Below are 22,805 nucleotides of genomic sequence, written 5' to 3' on the forward strand. Positions count from 1 at the left end.
CGTTTTATTTCTTATCTTGAATGAGGTGAAATAAAACATGTATTAAGACACATTACACCTGATGATGGACCCACAGTGTCCAAAATGCGTCGTGTATTTACTAAAACACAAAAAGATGTGACTGAAGGCATTTTTAAATCCATACCTCCAGTGTACTGAATACAGTCACGTTTGAAGCTGCAAAATGTGGATAAAATTAAATTTCTCAATAGTGCCTATGGGAATAATACTTCAGTGGCTGTAGTACAGGCCTAGATTCCTCTCTTAGTATTGGTTCTTAAAACTTTGTAAGTAATCTTTCTTAGGATAATTGACTTCTGCAATAAACTTTTTGATCTCGGCCATGGCACTTTTTGATGAGTCAGACAAACCTGTAACCATTTGTGGTGCCCTTCTTTGCATACATTCAGTATCTCCTGTTAGCCCAGTCTTATTTGGTATAGGTCTCAGATACTTGAGTAATATTGTAGGGTGGGTTGCACAAATGCTTTACAATCAACCTCTTTTGTTAATTGAGTGGATTTTCATAGTATCCTAAGAAAAAAGTGAAATTTGCCACTTGTCTTATGTCTGGTTCAACCAGCTAGTTGTGGCTGCAACATTTTTGTGCTTTTGAAGAACTGTTTAACGCTTTGGAACATTTAAAACAACCTGCCAATATTTGCACCACTAATCTTATCCAGATCTGACTGGGTGTTTGTGCAACTTTCTTCTGTTAATTATAAGTAACAGCATTACTGCAAGATGTGCAAGGTTAGAATTAATGTTGTCTACCAGGTCATTAATATATAATTTGAACAGCAAGGGTCCCAACGCATTTCTCTTGGGCAGATTTAGTCACTGCTGCATCTCTTGATGACTGTCCTTGCAAGATAACTTGCTGTGTCTTCTGTACCATGAAACTATCAGTCCAGTCACAAACTTCCTTCGATACCCCATATAATCATACTTTCTCTAATAAGCACTGGTGTGGTACTGGACTTCATGCATTTGAGAGGTCAAAAAATGCTGCATCCAGTTTATTGATTTGATCCTTGACTTTCCAGTTGGCATGTGAGAAATGTGTGACATGTGTTTCATGTGGCAGATGTTTTAAGAATTCAGTTTGGTTGGTGTGGAGGAGATCATTCTGTGTAAGATACCTCATTATGTTTGAGTTCAGAATCTGTTCTAAAATCGTATAACACATTTATGTCAATAAAATCAGAAGATAGCCGTGTGGATCACTTTTGCTACACTTCTTGTAGGTGGGTGTGACTTCTGCTTTCTTCCAGCCATTGGGCATAGTTCTTTTTTGAGGGATATACTAATCTTATGGCTAAGAGAGGCGTTAACTTAGCTGCAAATTCTGTACAGCAGGATCAGCCACGGTGTACTAGACTGCACGCCAGCACGATGTGCTGGCAAAGGATGAGCCTGTGTCAGCTTTGCTCAGTACTTCTAGGAAGTATGACATTCTTCTGGTATGGTGTCAGTGCTGTTTACGCTCTGCTATTTGTTCATAGTGTAAAAGAAGTTCACAGGTCCAGTTGCTGTTTGCACAGAAAGAGGCAATCTAGTTATCTAATGCAGAAGCCTTTAAAAATGAACGGTAGTGATCTAACACAGAAGCCTTTAAAAATGAATGGAAATGTCTGAAGAAAAGGCTAAGAAATCTCAGTATCTATTATGCTATATACAGTCGAATAATCGACAGGTATAGAAAATTTGCTATGAAATTGCTATGAAATATCATTACACCAAGCAGAAAGAATTTAAAGATTTAGTTGACAATCAAAGAGCAAAAAAATTACAGTGATCAGCAGATCGGATTAATAAATTGTTCTGTATATCAAGAAGCACTTTGTGCTAAATTTGCAGGAATGGAACACATGATGAAATGAGTGGTACGAATAGTAAATTTTCTGAAGTCACACACATCATTTGACTGTGAGCTGCAATAGTTTTTGAGTGCAGAGATATTATAAGTTACTGCAAAGTACATTGGTTACATCAAGGAGCATGCCTGGCATGATTTTTTGATTTAAAACCTGCTGTTGTCAAATTTATGAAGGAAAATCGAGAGTAGGAATGGGATTCCAGACCTTGCTTTTTAAGTGAATTTGACTGCACTCTGACCACACTAAGAAACTGCTGTGTGAGAAACATATCACTTCTGATTGGATGAGGCTGCATTTAAAAAGAAAATCACATTGTGTAAGGGACAAATCCTGACAAAAAAAACCTATTTGTTTCCTTAAGTTCACTGGTATTGAAGAAAATGCGAGGTTTGAAAATTTCATTGTGGCCATGAAGGAATGTCAGGGATAGTTTTCTAAAAATTTTGAAACACTGCCAATCTTACCTCTGTTTTTGAGCTGTTTTCGAGACCATTTGCTATTTCAGTTGAAAGCACCTGTTTGCATGTGCAGTTGGAACTGAGTGATCTGCAGTATAATTCCTATTTAAAAGAAAATTCTTTTACATTGAAAGTGTCCATGAGGTCTACATTGTTTTCCTCTGAAAGAGTTTCCACATCTCCACAGTGAGGTTTCAAATGTGATAAAATATTTGAATCAACATGTGTGTGTGTGAAAACAAACAATGGTATATATTTAAGCATTTGTCCACAAGGCCTCCATATAAAGTAGAAAACACAAACATACGCACAAGCATAACTCACACGTGTGTGTGTTTTCTACTTAAGAAGAAGGCCTTTTGATGAGTAGCAATCTATTCTTTTCATAATATTGTTGTATGTGCGAGAACAGCTTTTTTCCATCATTAACCTAAATAAGTCATAATTACATGGTAACGTGAGTATGAAAATCTGTGAAATTATATGTCTCTGCCCATGTTTCAAAAGGTTGTACCAGATAAAAATTATATTATGCCTTCAGTACACGAAAAATAATTAAATAATACTGAAATATAAAATATGAAACTAAGTCCTATGCACTGTGATTACATTGTCATTTAAATGCGATGCATTCACAGTTTCCCCCTCCTCGTGCCAGGCGTGGTTATGGGGGAGTGCGCAGCTGCTAGGTGAGAGCGCTATGGTACGCAAGACATAGCCCTGCTCATGTGCTGAATTGTTGGCCATCTCTGCTGTATAGAGTTTGATAGACACATAGCCCTGCTCATGTGCTGAATTGTTGGCCATCTCTGCCATATAGAATTTGATAGAGACAGAGCCCTGCTCATGTGCTGAATTGTTGGCCGGCTTTACTGTGTAGAATCTGATAGTGTTTTATGGGGCCCTGAAGTCATGTTCAATTTTTATGATTTTGGCTGTTCCTCAGGACCATTGACATTAATATATGTGTCACTCATTTTTGCAATTGTGAAGGAATTAAACTGGAACAGTACTCCTGTATCTTTCCCCCTTTGTAAATAAACATTTAAAAATGGGACTCAGCATACTGCTTTTGTTTTGCCACCCTCAGTTTCAGTTCCTGTGTCATCCATGAGCATCTGGATAGTGTTGGTGCCAGTGATAGTATTTACATATAATCTGAAATTCTTTTTGTTTTGTGAGAGGTATTTTTGATAAGATTCTGTTTAAGTAGTATTCACAATTGCCCTTTTGACAGTGAAACACATTTCATTTAGCATCTCTCTCTAAATCCTTATGTTTTGTTTTCCACCTATTGTGCAGTACTATGTGTTTCTTTAAAGAGACTGTACACAATGGGGGTCCCTCTCATCAGAAACAGTTCTATTAGGTACACAGCCTACCTATTTAGTGCCTGGTTAACTATTCTTCTAAACTTAAGCAGCAGTTTCCCTACATGCTCCTATACAGAATGAAATGGCTTTTAGTTCCTTCTTGAGGTATGGAATTGCTACTTCTTTATCTAGTTTACTGAATATGCAAATCTTTCTAATTGTTTTAGTAGTCCTTTGTACTTTCTTAATCATCACTGCTACAGCTGCTTCATGGTCAGTGATACAGGAGTCATTATACATATGGAAAGTGGACAGGTCTATATGTTACAAGGATATCTACTATATTTCCTTCACGAATGAGTATCCAAGCTATCTTTTCGAAGTATTGTAAGAGATGTCTTGTCATGCCCACACGCTTGACATATGTGCAATCAAGACGACCATCACTATCAACTGGCACAATGAAGAATGAGTATCCATTACTGCATGATCTCAATTGCCACATTAATTATACAATTATAAATAATCTTTTTGTGGATTTCCAGTGAAGAAATTTCCAGTGACATATTGCATGAACAAACTGTCACTAAAGATGATCTTTTTGTCATCTGCAAGTATGAAGTGGTGTCAACCACAATCCTATTATTCTTCTAACTTGATTGTGCTGTGCAGGTGTACTCGAATGTCCCAACAACAGAGCTACTGAGCATCTGCAATTTACTGTCATATATGATTTCTCCCTCTTTAGAGCCTCCAAGATTCTTGCTTTTCCTTGACTGACTTATTTTGTTGTTATCTCTGCTTTGTTTTGCAGTCTTTTAGCAAATATTGTTTTTATTTTCTAGTCTCAGTAACTTTACAACATGAGTCAAAAAGGACTTTACAGCTTTGGAATTATGTAGAAATCTATTGAGATAACTTAGAGGGTCAGTAGATGTATGGAAAGTTCTGATTGAGAATAACATTATTTAGGAATAAAGAGATGACTCACTGAAAGGCAGAAGTGCTGCACCATCGACAGATACATGAACAAAAGGTACAGAAATTTGCTTTGCTAGCTTTCAGAATGAAATTCCTTTCTCAAGCTGTAGGACACACACACACACACACACACACACACACACACACACACACACACACACACACACACACACACACGTGCACCCACACACTCTCTCATTCACTCACATGCATATGCCTGTCTCACTAATTGTGCTCATTCGACTGGCAGCTCTTTCCTGGCCCATGGTTAGTGCACTGGGGTGAGGTGAGGGTGCAGGGTGGGGTTGTGTGTGGGATGGAAAGAGGCAGAGGCAGGGAGAGGGTTGGAGGGAAGCATCTAGGGGCTTGTGTGGGAGAGTGGGGAGCCATCCATGGGCTATCTATACAGCATATCCTGTAACTCGTTGTCCCCCCAGCCCCACCCAATAGTGTGTGTGTGTGTGTGTGTGTGTGTGTGTGTGTGTGTGTGTGTGTAGGGACAGGTATACACTCGCACACATACACATATCCATCCGCACATATACAGACACAAGCAGACATATGTAAAGGCAAAGAGTTTGGGCAGAGATGTCAGTCGAGGCGGAAGTACAGAGGCAAAGATGTTATTGAATGACAGGTGAAGTATGAGCGGCGGCAACTTGAAATTAGCGGATGTTGAGGCCTGGTGGGTAACAGGAAGAGAGGATATATTGAAGGGCAAGTTCCCTTCTCCGGATTTCTGATAGGTTGGTGTCAGTGGGAAGTATCCAGATAACCCGGACAGTGTAACACTGTGCCAAGATGTGCTGGCCGTGCACCAAGGCATGTTTAGCCACAGGGTGATCCTCATTACCAACAAACACTGTCTGCCTGTGTCCGTTCATGCAAATGGACAGTTTGTTGCTGGTCATTCCCACATAGAAAGCTTGGGGCAGTTACAAGGGTAGGAGCCAGAGGGTAGGGAAGGTGGTTTGGGGATTTCATAGGGATGAACCAAGAGGTTACGAAGGTTAGGTGGATGGCGGCAAGACACTCTTGGTGGAGTGGGGAGGGTTTTGTGTGTGTGTGTGTGTGTGTGTGTGTGTGTGTGTGTGTGTGTGTGTGTGTGTGTCGTGTTTCTCCTACAGCTTGAGGAAGGAATTTCGTTCCAAAAGCTAGCAAAGCAAAGCTTCATACATTTTGTTTGTGCATCTTTCAATGGTGCAGCGCTTTTGCCTTTCGGTGAGTTAAGAGGTGGAATCCAAAATTTTCAAGGCTGGTGCTTCCATCTGAAAAGTAGGAGTACTAGATCTTTGCACTACTAGGTGGCGAGAGCTGCATATCTGATGAGTCAGTGTGCAGAGTGGCATTCAGCTGGGAGGACATGTTGCGTGTCCACAATGATTTCCGTAATACTCTGCATTCGGTGTGTGGCGATTTTATGATGGATCTGCGAGCAGAACAATGCGTGTGTATCAAATTCTGTGTGAATCTCAGGAAAAGTGCAAAGCAGGCCCCTCCAATGATTCAACAAGTGTTTGGGGGACATAGCATGAGCCGTGTATTTGAGTGGCATGCTCAGTTCAGGGCCGGCCATACAGGCGTCAAAGATTATGCTGACACTGGAAGGCCTGTTAGCCACACAACGCCAGAGATTGTAGCCAAACTTCAACAACTGGTTTGTGTGGAGCGACATCGAACCATTCAAGACCTTGCGAATGAAGTGGGTATTGGTTATGGGACATGTCAATGAATGTTGACTGCTGAATTGAGGATGCATTGTGTCGCCGCAAAATTTGTGCCAAGTATCTTGACTGCCAATCAGAAGGTACAGCATGTTGAAGTGTGCATGGACCTTCGTCAGACCACATCTGATGATTCAACCGTCTTGTGACAGGTTATCACGGGCGACGAGAGCTGGATTTACCGTTATGACCCAGAGACAAAGCAACAATCGCCACAGTGAAAGAGCCCAGGCTCTCCAAAACTCAAAAAAGCGAGACAGGTGAAGAGAAAAGTGAAGAGCGTGATCATCGTTTTCTTTTATACCAAGGGAACTGTGCACAAGGAATTCATCGCACCCAACCAAGCAGTGAATTCCGTGTACTACTGTGACGTTTTGTGACGGCTCCGTGAAAATGTGCGGTGACAATGGCCCAAACTTTGGCATCAAGGGAACTGGCTGCTGCATCATGATAATGTGCCCTGTCTTATGTCCTTGCTCACCAGGACCTTTTTGGCAAAAAACAACATGGCGGTTGTATTCCACTCACCGTACTTGCCAGATTTGGCACCTTGTGACTTCGTGCTATTCCCAAAACTGAAACTCGAGTTGAAAGGCCACCAGTTCAACACTAGAGAGGATTCAAGAAGCATCGCTGGCGGTGATAAGCATGCTCAAAGAACAGGACTTCCAGAAAACGTTTGACCAGTGGCAGAAGCTCTGGGACCGTGTGTACGTGCAGATGGGAACTACTTTGAGGGTGATGGTGACCATTAGTCCAAAGGTAAGGTTTTCAACAGATGGCAGCACCAGTCCTGAAAATTTTGGATAGCACCAAAATAATAATTTGTTAGAAATGGTAGATATGTCTTTTGTAGCAAACAACCTCAAGTTTGATTTACATAGTGCATCAGTACCCCTGTCTGCCACCAGGAGCTTCAATTCCACAGATTGATGAAGATAACCGAAATGGAATGGTTTATTACCAGCAAGATTGCTGTTATATCAGAATAACACAATAAAATCCAAAATACTTAAATGCTTCATTCACAATGATACTGATTCGCAACAGCGCTTCACAATCCATAACAATTACACAAGTCCAGGGCACCCCAGTTCACATTCGAGATGGTAGAGACAGTATCCTAAGTTCCATAGGGTTCATAGTACGTGTGGTCACTAGTTACAAGTGCAAGCAAAGGCAGGTGCTAGACTCGCTGTACGAAGCTGTTGCAGTGGCCTATATACAGTCCTTGTAGTCCCTGAATACGGCATGTGGTGGCACCAGGGGCCGAGTGGAGAGTCGTCTCCATTTCGCAACACTGGCCCTCTAGTGGTCATTTCGAAATGGGCTTAGCAGCCGGTCGGTGAATCTATGTGCCCAGTCCATTTGTGTTATCTTTGCAGCTGTGCAGCTGACTGTGCTTTCCGTGTGTTGACGTCCGCCATTGTTGGCTGGTGGCTGTTTGATATCAGATACCACACTCCTCCTCCCACAGGAAGCTGTGAAACAGTGGCTGGTGATGTAGGAGACATCCATGTGTTCTTCATCAGATTTGTGTGGGAGAGTGGTGCAGTAAGGCCGAAAATGTCCCTGGCGATGGCGGAGACAGCGAGGCTGGAAGACCTACTGGGGCTGAGGTGGTGGAGGCAGTTGCAGAGGTGTCTTGTCATCTGGGCCCCTGTCCAGGAACAGCATTGTAGTGCGGGGGAAATGTCTTCTGCCAAAGGTTGTGCTCCCAGTGAAGGCGGCTGTTGTCTGGATGGGCTCCGGATATTGGGCATGGCCGAACTGCCCTCAGGGCTAGGAGACAGCCACTGGCCAGTGACCAGGTGTGGTGGGATATCCGTGATGCCACGTGCTGGAACCAGCAGGTCCGCAGCAGGTGGAGGAGAAATCCGGCTAATGAGGAGAAATCCGGCTGATGGGCCTGCGATCCAACTGTCGGTGGGGATCTGGCTGGCAGGCAGTCGATAGTTGCTGCGCTGACTGAGGAAGGAGCTGATTAGCATGATAGAGCATGACCTGATCCTGGATCTTGACACAGAAAACCTTGAGGCCCCACTGTTGGAGGATCACACCCAGCAGCCAATTCGGTTGGCAACCAAAACCTCAAGCCCAAACAGCCACTCTGGGACAGAAACGCAATGCTGATGGAGGTGGCACTGACCTGGGCAGTGGGAACAAGAGAGTGAGGAGCATCCTATTTCCGCAGTTGGGTCTTGAAAGTCTGCACCATGCATTCTGCCTTGGCATTGGACTGGAGATGTAGGAATGTGGTGGATTCCGTGGTACAGGCAGAAGGTGAGAAATTCCTGGCTGTTGTCAGTAACCTTCCCTTCATGGAAGCCTTCAATGGCGAAGTACGTTCTAAGGCAGGTACAGTAACAGATGTGGTCGTGGAAGGACAATGGACAACGTATGGGAAGTGGGAATAAGCATCCTCTACGATGAGGTACGCATCATCAAAACACTAGCCAGTGAAATCTAGGTGTAGACATTCCAGCAGGCAACAGCAGGGAGGCCAGAAGAAAAAGTCTGACATTGTGCCACCTGCTGGTGCTGGCAAGCTGGGCAGTCACGGCCCATCTCTTCAATGTCACGGCTCATGCCAGGCCAGTACAAATAATGGCAACCCAAGAGCTTGGAGTAAGTGATGCCCCAATGGCCCTCATGAAACAGTTGCAGGACCTGGAGCGCAGTGTGTCTGGAATGATCACCCGCAGTTGTCCATCCTCAGGGATCAGGAGCACTACTCTGTCTATAGTGGTGAACTGGTGGCCCATAGTAAGGTAGTGCCGGCAGGCAGGAGAAGAGAGAGGTGGCTGCCTCTCTGGCCATCCATGGAGAATGCTACTGCGGACCCACTGGATCAGGATCCTGACCTGTTGCCTTTGCAACTGTGGAACTAGTCAGTGGGAAGGAGTCCTCCGCCACTTGGACTGCAACATTGATCTGAAAACAGAGAAGCTCTTCTTTGTCAAATTCAGGATCGGGGCCCCAGGGAAGGTGTGAGAGGGCATCTGCACTAGCAAGTTCTGAAGTACGCCGAAAGTGAATGTCATATTGATAATGGGTCAGGAACAGCTCCCAGTGCTGCAAACGATGATCCGTCTGGTCCGGAATTTTGGAGGCAGGGTGGAACAAAGCGATGAGAGGTTTGTGATCTGTTATTAAGTGGAACTGAGTGCCATACAGAAACATGTGAAGTTTATTGAGTGCAAAGACAATTGCGAGAGCCTCTTTTTTGATCTGGGAATATTTTTTCTGAGTATCTGAAAATGTTTTAGAGGCATATATTTCATCTGTGAATCGATGCACCAACACTGCCCCAACACCCGCTTCCGATGCATCTGTGGCCAGGATGAGTTGCTGCCATGGGTCAAAGCAGGAAAGGCACGGGGCTGTAAGCAGTTGTGATTTCAAGGTCTGGGAGGCAGTTTCACAAGACTGAGACCAAGTGAAAGGCACCCCATTTATACAAAGTAGGGAAAGAGGAGCCGTCACTGTTGCTGCCGCAGGAAGGAACTTCGGTAGTATTACACTTTACCAAAAAAGGGCTGCAGTTGCATGAGATTGGTGGGTCCCAGGCAACTGGACAGTGGCGTGGATGTGATGGTCTAGTGGCTTGATTCCTTCGCTGGAGGTCTTGTGTCCCAGATGTTCAATTTCCTGCTGGAAAAAGCAGCATTTGTTTTTGTTGCAGCAGGGGATACCATTACGGAGAACCTGGAAGATTCTGGAGGTGGTTGTTTATCATGTGTTGTGTAACAATCACATCATCAAGGTAGTTGACACAGCCTTTGACTGAGTTGACCAGTTGTTCAAGAAAGTGCTGGAAAATGGCCGGTGCGCTAGCAATGCCATACATGAGTCACTTTAGGCGATACAGGCCATGTGGAGTATTGAGTGTGAGGAACTCCTGAGAAGCATCATCCAAGGGTAACTGCAGATACACCTCTGCTAAATCAGTCTTAGAGAAATATTTGCCATTGTGGAGTTTTGCCAATATTTCTTTTGTACGAGGTAGTGGGGAAATCTGGGAGTTGATGGTCACTTTAAAATCAACACACAAATGAAGATTTCTGGATGGTTTCCTGATGACGATGACAAGTGTGTGTGGCCCATGGACTGGAGGATATGGGCTCCAGGACACACACTGCAGTGAGACGATTTAGTTCTTCCTTGACGAGATCGTGGAGAGCGATAAGGGACCGGACAGACACGAAAATAATGAGGACGGGCACCAGGCATCAGGGAAACATGTGCCAGAAAATTGCATGCTTTACCCAATTCGTCACGGAAGATATCTTGGTATTCATGACAAAGCTCTTGCAGGCCAGCATATGGAACTTCATCAGAAATCACAGTGACAGAGTCCTTGATAGAAAATCAAAAGGCACAAAAGCCGTTGAGGCCAGAAAGGATGGTGGTAGTACTGCTGTTGATTATCATGTATGTGATCATCTGTGTCACGCCACAATAATTTGTAGGAAGATCAACCTGGCCCAGGAGAGGAATGCTGAGTTTGTTGTAGGCCACTAGCCGGCGAGAGGAAGTCTGCAATGGGAGCGCTCCAAGATGTACATAAGTTGCATAATTGATCTAGCTAGCTACTGCTCCGGTGTGGACCTGTAATTTTAGTGACCTGTTGTGAATGGAGGCGTCCTGGAACAATTTATTGGAAGTGTCCTGGACCTCAATAGTGGAAATCTGATTAACATCCATTGGAGTGTTAAAAGAGTCTTTCTCGGACGTGGATTTAGCAGAATGACACACCGATGACACATGATCTTGTAAGGTGCAGAGAGAGCAGTAGGCCCAACGATCTGGGCAGTTGTCCCTTTCATGTTGTTTGTAGCAGTCCGGACAAGACGGAAGACAGTGTGGGGTCCACTGGTGAGAAAAGCACCCGGGCTTCTGCTGAGATCGTGACGGGCATGCAGGACACCTGTCGGGGTGGATGGTGGCAACCTCCACATCGTCAATGGGTGTATAGGGATCATCAGGATTACGAGGCAAGGTGGCATGGACAGCTGCAATCTCCTCCCAAGTCTCCAATTTTTGGCTTGCAGCGCACGAGGCTTCAGTCATTTGAGCCAGTTCTAAAACTCTGTCTAACGAGGGATCCTCAAGTTATAGGGCGTCATCCTGGAATTCTCTGTCTAGTGCACCACGAATAATCATATCGTGGATCATTTCCTCAGCATACAATTCATTATATGTGGCAGTGACAAAATGGCATTTGTGGCTGAGGCCTTGTAATTCAGCTGCCCACTCACGATATGATTGTGATGTGTGCTTTTTGCTTGAGGAAATAATGCATGGGTGGTGCTGGTAAAATTGCATCAACAAGGCACATATCTCTGGAAATGATAATTCCAAAGGAGTAGACAAGGAGCCAATTTGCACAGGAAATGATAGACCACCAGTTTAGACCAGGAAAGAAACAGAGATTTCATGAGCTTGATGTCAGTTGCCTGGAAGGCCTAGAAGTGTTCCTTCAGACTTGTTTCATATGATTCCCACTCTTCAAGGGCTTCATCAAAAGAAGGGAAAGCCAGAATTTGATGAAATGATTGTTGATGTAAGATGCTGGTGAGAAGAGGCTGTAGACTAGCCATGAGTTGTTGCTGGTTCTCCACCTGTTGCTGCATTAACTGCGTGATCCAGAGATGTTGATTCTTGTTGACTCATCGCCATTTTATTGTGTTATATGAGAATAACACAATAACATCCAAAATACTTAAATGCTTAATTCACAATGATATTGATGCACAATAGCACTTCACAATCCATAACAATTGCACAAGTCCAGTGCACTCCAGTCCACATCCGAGATAGCAGAGACAGTACCCTAAGTTTCACAGGGTTCCTAGTATGTGTGGTCACTAGTCACAAGTGTGAGCGAAAGCACGCGTAGGACTCCCTCTACGATGCTGTTGCAGTGGCCTATATACCGTCCAGGTAATCCGGGAACACGGTGTGTGATGGCACCAGGGGCCAGGTGGAAACTTGCTTCCATCTCGTGACACCGGTCCTGTAGTGGACATATCGAAATGGACTATGTGGCCAGTCAGCGAATTGATATGCCCTGTCCGTGTGTGTTATCTCTGCAGCTGGCTGCGTTTTGCTCATGTTGACATCCATCGTTGTCGGCCGGTGGCTGAGTGATGGCAGATACCACAATTGTGCATCGCCTCATTTTCTCATGTAAGTTTGAAGCTTCCTCAATAATTGCTTCCCAGGTTTGTGGGCTGGCCATGAAGGGCCAAACGCGTGGTCATCTCACTTCCCAGACTCCACACCATTGAATTCCTTTCTCTGGGGTTTCATTTAAAGACTGTATATTTGTTCCTTCAAATAGTTCAATTGGCTCTGAGTACTATGGGACTTAACATCTGAGGTCATCAGTCCCCTAGAACTTAGAACTACTTAAACCTAACTAACTTAAGAACATCACACACATCCATAACTGAGGCAGGATTTGAACCTGCGACCGCAGCAGTCATGCGGTTCCGGACTGAAGCTCTTAGAACCGCTCGGTCACCTCGACCGGCTATGTTCCTTCCCTACCAAACAATTTATCTGACCTGAAATCTTCAATCTACACTGCTGACACCCAAGTTATACCCGATTTGCTGCAAAAAATTTGAGAAGAAATTGATTACCAGTGAGATGTTTGCTGCATCAAGTGGTAATCACATCATATCAATGTGGCACCACTTGTATGTGAAACTTGAGGTTGTTTGCTACAAAGGGATACAGTACCAATTCGGTAAGCTTTCTCAATAAATTCCTATGTCATTCCAAAGTTGTAAAGTACTTTTTGACTCATCCTGTCTATCAGTTTGTTTGATGCGTATTGGTTGATAGACACTGTGTTTCAGTTTTAAGTTTCTTTTTTCAAAAATGTTGTCTCTCTTGATCTCTTTTCTTTCCTTAGCGGCCAGTGGCAAAATTTTAATTTTTAAGGATGAAATTTCCAGGCATATTGCTTATTTTTCTGTTCCTCTTTCTAACATAAAATCTCATCAAAAATTTAACTAAATTCTTGTACGAAATTACATATGGGTCTTACCTATGTTACAGTATTCAGACTGATGTACTTTGTTTCTTACAGGTGCTGCATGCTGTGAAGCCAGACAAATATCAGCTTCATCTGCATGAATCCTGTGTACTTTCATTGCGTTTTGCTGCCTGTGGAAAGTGGTTTGTCTCTACTGGCAAAGACAATTTGCTCAATGCCTGGAGGACTCCGTATGGTGCATCAATATTCCAGGTATATTAAGCATAATTTTTAAGACCAGTATTGAAATAAATATTAACAATAAATTATGTATAGTTGTTTCATGATACAGCAGTTGGTATGGTAGTTTATATAGTTTATGAAAGGCAAAAGTCTAGGTTAAAAAAAAAAAAAAAAAAAAAAAAAAAAAGCTACCAATAATAATGATAAGGGCAGTGACACCTGTTGATAACCACATTAGGTACTATACAAGTGGATTAAGACTGCTATTGAATCTGGTGTATGTGAATGAGGAGAGCATTTTTTTATATGGTTTGGAGAGGACACTGACTTCAATTAAGTTTTGTTTTTGTTATGGTGATGTAAGTTGCACAGTAAGGTGTTCCTGTTTGAACTTTATCTGCAGATGAGTTTATACTGATGAGCTAAAACATTACAACCACTGTTCATAGTGGGATTAAAAACCACCTGGCGACATCATGGGCGCTTGACGTGGTAAAGAAAGCATATAAGCAGAGCAGAAATAAATGAAGAATCATTCTAACAATGATACAGTCTACAAACGAGAAATCAACTGACATAAGTTACTTTTGCGAATGACATATTGTTACAGCCTGGGACTGGGGAACAAGCATCTCAGAAATAGTATAGCTGGTCAGCTGTTCATGTGGTACTGTTGGGAACATTTATGGAAAGTGGTTTAAAGGCAGTGGATCCACGAGCAGGAGATAATGTGTTGGATATATGCATCTCTTCAAAAAATATGGAGATTGGAGCCTTGCTCACTGTAAACCAGGATAGGTGATGATCTGTGGCAGATCTGATGATAGAGTACAGAGCTGGTCCAGGCACAAGTGTTTTGGAGCACACTCCTCACCCCAAGTTATTGAACATGCACCAAGAGCGAATAGCTTGAATGAGCACGTCGAGACTCAAAGCAATGATGATTGTTTTTTTTCTGATATTCATGGAACTGTATATCTTCACTGGATTCTTGGAGATCAGACTATTAATTGACATTACTACCTTGAGGTTCTTGCTCAACTCTGCGGGAAAGTAAGAAGAAAAAAAAAAGGATCCAAGTTGTGAAAGAACAAGTGTGCGTCAAGACAGTGCACTGGTTCATACTGCATTGTCTGTTTAGAGGTCTCTAGTGAAGTACAGCATCCTAGTGTTTGACCATGCACCATGATTTTTATCTTTTCCCCAAGGCCAAATCAACATTAAAAGGGACAAGATTTCAGTCCACTGAAGGGGCATGTGTCATCAAGGATCTCACAAAGGAAGACTTCCAGCAATGTTTCCATCAGTGGAAAATTCATATGGAGCATTCTAGGGATAGATGAGGGGAATATATTAAGGGTGACAATAACTAAATATGTACAGTTCTGAAGTAAAATATTTACAGCAATAATCCCATTATTTTATAGTCACACCTCATATTGCATTCCAAAGATGGAACAACATGCTCTTAAGCAGGTGGTCATAATTTTTAGCTCAACAGTTGAATTTTAAATTTTTTAAAGTGATTGTATTGTGCGTGTTTGGTTTAAGTAGAAAAATTGGAATACAATCTCTCAGATATTTCTTTGGTTTGAGTTGCTTATTACCAGTGGATATTCGTCTGTAACTGGTGAAAGTTGATAATGCATGCATCCCTTTATCATTTTCAAGTTATCCATCTTAGATTTTTTAAGCGTTCACTTTGTACTTCTTTTTTTTGTGTTCTGACTTGTGCCAGATGTTAAAAAAAAAGATCCCATATATACATCTATACCTCACAAACCATCTTCCAATGCATGTTTGAGGGTACATATGATACAGCATCATTTTCTCCCTTTCTGTTCCATTAATTTTGTGAATGATGTGCTGGATGAACAACTATTGGTAAGCGTCTGTATGAGCTCTAATTCCTCTGACTCTCATGGCATAGTCATTTTGTGATACATATGTGGGAGAAAGTGATTGTTGCCTTACCCTTCTTCGAACATGGACTCTCAAAATTTGAGAATAAAATTCTGCATCATGGACATTGCTCGCTTTTAGTGTTTGCCTCCAGAGTTTGATAAAAGTTTCAGGGATGCTCTCACACATGCTGAACAAACACTCCTTTATTTTTGATGTTTTTTATCTCCACTATAAATCCTACAAGGTAGGAGTCTCAGATTGATGGACAGTGCCGTTGAGTTTGTAAAGAAAACAATTTCAGTTGTCAAAATTAAGAATAATGTCTTTTTGGAAGTTGTCTGTATCAACAATAAAGGATGCTCTTACTGTTGTGAATATTCTTGGCAGCAAATTAAAGTTCAATGAATTCACATCCAGATATGAAATCCTCAGTGACTGTGGTGTTTTCCCTATGATGTACATACAAATGGATCATTGCACCCCAATGTCAGCAATATTAGGCCACCTACATATTTGCTGGAAAAATACGTGATGGAAATACTAAGCCCTTATTTGGGCAAATGCACTCATCATATCTGCAATTCTGTGGACTTTGTAAAAAGCCTCAGCAACTTCCGGGTGAAAGACTTAGATATTATGGTGAGCTTTGATGTCATTTCATTAATCACCAGGGTACCTCTATGAGAGTCAGTAGAACCTATTGGCCAGAAATTTGACGAGAAGACCACCGACCTTCCCATGCATGTCCTGGCCCTCACGCATTTTTTGTTTAATGGAGAATACTATGAGGAGGTGGTAGGAGTTGCAATGGACAGCCCACTCTCAGCTGTGGTCACTAATTTGTATATGGAGAACTTCAAGGAGGAAGCCCTGGCATCACCCAAATGAAAACCCGTTTTTTCCCTGTTATGTGGATAACACATTTGATAATCTGGTTCCATGGAAGGGACAAACTCCTTGATTTCCTTACACATTTGAACTCTGTACATCGCAACACCAAATACACTATGGAGACTGAAGCAGAGAGAAGATTCCTGGACATCATAGTCAACAAAAGAGCTGATGGCACCCTGCACCACAGTCTGTATCAGAAGAAAATGCACACGGACCTGTGTTTGTGTGCATGCAGCTGCCACCACCCAACACAGAGGAATGTGGTACTAAATGCACCAATACACAGGGCGTGCACCATTTCAGATACAGAGTGTCTGCCTCAGAAGCTGGAACACCTTAGAACTGTATTCTGAGAAAAGAGGTATTCAGAATGGCAGATTAGGCACGCTCTCTAGCCCACCACAATAGTACAACTTGTGGAGGCAGAAGAAGCCACGGAGAAAGAGGCAGCCACTGCCTTTATACTGTATACTGATCAGGAAAAATTGGATGCCTATTTTGCCAAGTGTAGACTGTCTTTTGCCTTCCCAATAAAACATGAGCATTATTGGAAAGCATCAAAGATCATGTTGGTTTGCAGAAGGCCGGCTTATATGAGATTCCATGTCAGTGCAGGAAGACATATATTGGACACACAGTGCACGCCATCAAAGATTGTTGCTGAGACCACCAGAGGCACACGGATTGATGTATCCCACCAAATCAGCAGTTACAGGCCACTATTTGTCCAAGAATCACATGATGAAGTACAAATGTACCAGGATCTTGGCACCAACTTCCAGATACTGGGGCAGCGTTGTTAGAAAGGTCATAGAACTTTGCACCAGGGACAATATCATCAACAGAGATTGCAGCTATAATCTTAGCAAGGCTGGGGAACCAGCACTGAGTTTAATAAAGAAGACTCTCAGCAGACAAAATGATCAGGAGACAATGGCGGACTGTGAACTTACATTGATGCTATTACAGACACCAATGTTAGCATCTCTGTGACTGCTGATGCTCAACAGCAGGCAGGGGCTGTGAAGGGAGTGGCTCATGGGGGCAGGCGATATTAGTGGCCGCACGTCCTCAGGAACTTAGTTTGTCAGCGCACCCAACAATGGCAACATATCTGACCATTGAATTATTGTGCCTGTTGGATACTGTGAACTGGTGGTACACCTATGAACTGTTCAAGCTAAATACAAGTAAAGCTGTGAGTGCCGGGCGTGAGTCGTGCTTCGGTAGCTCGGATGGTAGAGCACTTGCTCGCGAAAGGCAAAGGTCCCGAGTTCGAGTCTTGGTCGGGCACACAGTTTTAATCTGCCAGGAAGTTTCGTATCAATGCACACTCCGCTGTAGAGTGAAAATCTCATCCTGGAAACATTCCCCAGGCTGTGGCTAAGCCAGGTCTCCGCAATATCCTTTCTTTCAGGAGTGCTAGCTCTGCAAGGTTCGCAGGAGAGCTTCTGTAAAGTTTGGAAGGTAGGAGACAAGGTACTGGCAGAAGTAAAGCTGTGAGTGCCGGGCATGAGTCGTGCTCCGGTAGTTCAGATGGTAGAGCACTTGCCCACGAAAGGCAAAGGTCCCGAGTTCGAGTCTCGGTCGGGCACCCAGTTTTAATCTGCCAGGAAGTTTCGTTACATACAAATAGTTTAAAAATAGCAATTTTCTCATCAGAATATTCCATAATTGTGGCAGATTTGTTCATGCCGCTTGCGAAACACGTAATAGCTCGAGTGCAAATGAAGGGTGAACCATTACATTTAGCCCACATTTAAATTGTTTGGTTACAAATCATATCCAGTGTCTTGGATGGTCTTGTACAGGTGATTCAAACCAACATATTATTCCATGGAACAGCATATCCTTTGGGAAAAGTCTGAAGTTAAGTTATTCCAGCAACATTGCCAACCTGGATACCAGTAACCTCCTCCTAGCATTATCCCATGGCCATAGAGTTCAGTCTGTAATATCACTGAGTGTATATATCCATCATCTCTCTGATCTTCATTGTGGTCTTCATCTGTCCACATTGAGCTGATAAGCAAACTTCATCACTGTTCCTTATGCTGCTCTGTGACCTGTTTTCTCAGTGATTGGTTTCATGTTTGCCCACAATCTGATCGTGGTGTTACTTACGCAGTCAGACAGTCACATGTTATTAGATGACACTGATGGATTGCTCAGTGAGATTTGTTATTGACCAACACATTGTAGCAGATACAGTGCAAGTTCTAGCACAGTTTTAAGTACTTGGGCACTAAGTTGGAGTAGAATTTTGCTGTTGCATAGATAGCCTGTTACTTTTATGCCATTGCATTGATGCTGCATTGATCCTGGTTCAAGTATCATCATTTGTGATACCAGCACATCGCATACAGGATCTGAAGTAGTGAAACCTTCTCTAGTATGTTGCCTCTTAATGTAATGAAACCAGGGACTTGAATGATTATTATTTGGTCAGATGGAAGACTGTTCCTCAGCTAGAAAATGTAGAGGAAGCCCCAGCAGTGAATTACATGGAAAGCCCAGTCAGACCTCTCTCTGCATGAAAGTCACCATTGCTTGGAATAAAAGTATACAGTCTGGAAAACTTAAATGTACTACGTAAAGGCCATATCTGATGCCTTATAGTTGCCCAGACTTTAAGCCACATAAAAAAGTTCTCAAAGCAGTTTTTACAATTTGCAAACTGTAAACACAGATTGCTGAAGAACCAAGTAAGAAGCTTCTATTTATTCCATTTTGTTTGTCATTGGTGGACTTAATTAAGTGGGAGCATCCTCAGGCCTCTCTTGAAAATTCAGCTTTCAAGGGGCATGTAAAAATAATTTATCATTCTGAACATCTACTACATTCAAAATTCTGTAAATACATAGATGTTGCACACAATAGAGAGAGATTCATTAACTCAAAAAGTTCAATAAATTCAATCATGAAAGACAGCCTTAAAGAATGTGGAATGAGTCAAGTTATAGATTAACAGGCAGAAGCAACAAGTGCTGCTACTTCTGTGTAAGAATAATGAAATGCTGAAATTGTTTATTTGCAGGATGGCATATCCACAATTATGTTGTTGTTGTTGTTGTGGTCTTCAGTCCTGAGACTGGTTTGATGCAGCTCTCCATGCTACTCTATCCTGTGCAAGCGTCTTCATCTCCCAGTACCTACTGCAACCTACATCCTTCTGAATCTGCTTAGTGTATTCATCTCTTGGTCTCCCCCTACGATTTTTACCCTCCACGCTGCCCTCCAATACTAAATTATACATACCCTTAATATCCCATTCATACAGCAAGGGGCACATGTATTGTGAGGTAGGGCTAGACATAGTTTGCACATGTTAAAATGGATAGGTGTAGCAACTGGTTGCCAGCATTGTATTCTAACTGGTATCGCCAAGAAGCACTTTGCAGTCACAATAATCAAAGGTCGTGACAGTGAACTTCACTGACAGAGTACGGATATTTAAGCACCTGAAACCAGCAGAAACTGAAAATATTGTATTAACTCATTTTGCTCAAATTCTCTTCCTAGATCTTTTGCAACCTAACTCATCACTCTGCTATGCATGTTAAGATACTTTATAGTTACTTATTTTAGAAAATAAAATCCTAACATGACAATAAAGACAAAACTACCACTGACTAAATGCATAGAATGCTTGTTGTTCATTCAAAACACTTCATTCAAAACACTTCATTCAAAACATCACTGAGATCACATGCACTTGAACAATATTCTGGAAGAATCCCATTGTTTAGATAAATAGTTACTTTAGATAAATACACTCCTGGAAATGGAAAAAAGAACACATTGACACCGGTGTGTCAAACCCACCATACTTGCTCCGGACACTGCGAGAGGGCTGTACAAGCAATGATCACACGCACGGCACAGCGGACACACCAGGAACCGCGGTGTTGGCCGTCGAATGGCGCTATCTGCGCAGCATTTGTGCACCGCCGCCGTCAGTGTCAGCCAGTTTGCCGTGGCATATGGAGCTCCATCGCAGTCTTTAACACTGGTAGCATGCCGCGACAGCGTGGACGTGAACCGTATGTGCAGTTGACGGACTTTGAGCGAGGGCGTATAGTGGGCATGCGGGAGGCCGGGTGGACGTACCGCCGAATTGCTCAACACGTGGGGCGTGAGGTCTCGACAGTACATCGATGTTGTCGCCAGTGGTCGGCGGAAGGTGCACGTGCTCGTCGACCTGGGACCGGACCGCAGCGACGCACGGATGCACGCCAAGACCGTAGGATCCTACGCAGTGCCGTAGGGGACCGCACCGCCACTTCCCAGCAAATTAGGGACACTGTTGCTCCTGGAGTATCGGCGAGGACCATTCGCAACCGTCTCCATGAAGCTGGGCTACGGTCCCGCACACTGTTAGGCCGTCTTCCGCTCACGCCCCAACATTGTGCAGCCCGCCTCCAGTGGTGTCGCGACAGGCGTGAATGGAGGGACGAATGGAGACGTGTCGTCTTCAGCGTTGAGAGTCGCTTCTGCCTTGGTGCCAATGATGGTCGTATGCGTGTTTGGCCCCGTGCAGGTGAGCGCCACAATCAGGACTGCATACGACCGAGGCACACAGGGCCAACACCCGGCATCATGGTGTGGGGAGCGATCTCCTACACTGGCCGTACACCACTGGTGATCGTCGAGGGGACACTGAATAGTGCACGGTACATCCAAACCGTCATCGAACCCATCGTTCTACCATTCCTAGACCGGCAAGGGAACTTGCTGTTCCAACAGGACAATGCACGTCCGCATGTATCCCGTGCCACCCAACGTGCTCTAGAAGGTGTAAGTCAACTACCCTGGCCAGCAAGATCTCCGGATCTGTCCCCCATTGAGCATGTTTGGGACTGGATGAAGCGTCGTCTCACGCGGTCTGCACGTCCAGCACGAACGCTGGTCCAACTGAGGCTCTAGGTGGAAATGGCATGGCAAGCCGTTCCACAGGACTACATCCAGCATCTCTACGATCTTCTCCATGGGAGAATAGCAGCCTGCATTGCTGCGAAAGGTGGATATACACTGTACTAGTACCGATATTGTGCATGCTCTGTTGCCTGTGTCTATGTGCCTGTGGTTCTGTCAGTGTGATCATGTGACGTATCTGACCCCAGGAATGTGTCAATAAAGTTTCCCCTTCCTGGGACAATGAATTCACGGTGTTCTTATTTCAATTTCCAGGAGTGTAGTTACTTTAGATAAATATAGATAAATAGATACATATTAGATTTACCTCATATTGTTAACTAAATTATAATTTATCATTTATTTTAGTATAATTATATATGCGCCACAGTGTTAATTTTGTATAATAGACTTAAAGTAATTAAGGTGGTTTAGTCCATAGCAATATTATTTCAATTGTAAGTCAATAATATTAGAATCTTTCACAAGTGTATTCATCATTTCTTTATTCAGTTTAGGTTATTTAATAATGAATTGTAAATTTTAGGTTTCATTTGAAATTGTAAGGTGTAGAACAGTACTTTCATCTTCAGAATTACATGAGAAACATATACAAAGTTAATGACAATATTATGGAAAGGATAGACTGCTACTCATCACATAGCGGAGGTGCTGAGTTGCGGATGGGCACAACAAAAAGAGTGTCAAACAAGTAAGCTTTAGGCCAGAAAGACCTTTTTCGAAAGTAGATAGACAAACACACACACACACACACACACACACACACACACACACACACACACACACACACACACACACAACCACTGTCTTGGCTGCCGAGACCAGATTGTGAGCAGCTGTTTATGGGGGAAGAAGAAATCATTGTGGTGGCAGAAAGGAGGAGGCTGGGGTAGAGAGGGGAATGGATAACAGGATTGGGGTGGGTGACAGTAAAGTAAAGTGGTGCTTGTGGGAGCATACAGAGCCATGGTTGGGAGAGGGTACGCCTGCTAGGTGCAGACAGGGGGAGAGAAGGGGGACAGAAAAGGAGAGAAATAAAAAAGACTGTGGATGCATTGGAATGGGCGCTGCAGTGATTATAGCTGTTGCGAAATACATTAAATGTATTTGCACATGCGAATATCGATAACCACCAGCTGTGTAATGGAATGATACAGGCACTTCAATGTCATATTTATCCACAGACACAGTGCAAGCAGCTTCAAAGTAAATTGTCATCCCTGTATGGGAATATATGTAATGGATGTACGAGTTCAGAGTAGAGACACTTGGTTGACAACATATGGAGGTTTGGGTCTGGCTGTGAATCATGCTCGCATAGGCAAATGGTAAGGTGGCTGATCGCAGTAAGTGGGAAATCCAGTCTGGCACAAGTTTTCATTGTCATCATTCCATTATACAGCTCATTATATGGTTATCCATATCTTCAACAGCAAATACATTTAATGTATGACTTAATGAAGGTTGTGGTCGGGAGGGTTACG

General features: G+C 43.2%; 1 protein-coding gene across 1 annotated transcript in view; it reads left to right on the plus strand.

Annotated features, from left to right (window-relative positions):
- Positions 1 to 22,805, plus strand: part of LOC124804704 (protein groucho) — a 721,164-nt gene that overhangs the window by 689,894 nt on the left and 8,465 nt on the right. The window contains exon 17 of the mRNA XM_047264963.1: positions 13,459 to 13,617. Coding sequence (XP_047120919.1) covers positions 13,459 to 13,617 — 159 coding nt within the window. The remainder of the gene's footprint in view (positions 1 to 13,458; positions 13,618 to 22,805) is intronic.

This window comes from Schistocerca piceifrons, chromosome 7, assembly GCF_021461385.2.
Source record: "Schistocerca piceifrons isolate TAMUIC-IGC-003096 chromosome 7, iqSchPice1.1, whole genome shotgun sequence".
Classification (NCBI taxonomy): Eukaryota; Metazoa; Arthropoda; class Insecta; order Orthoptera; family Acrididae; genus Schistocerca; species Schistocerca piceifrons.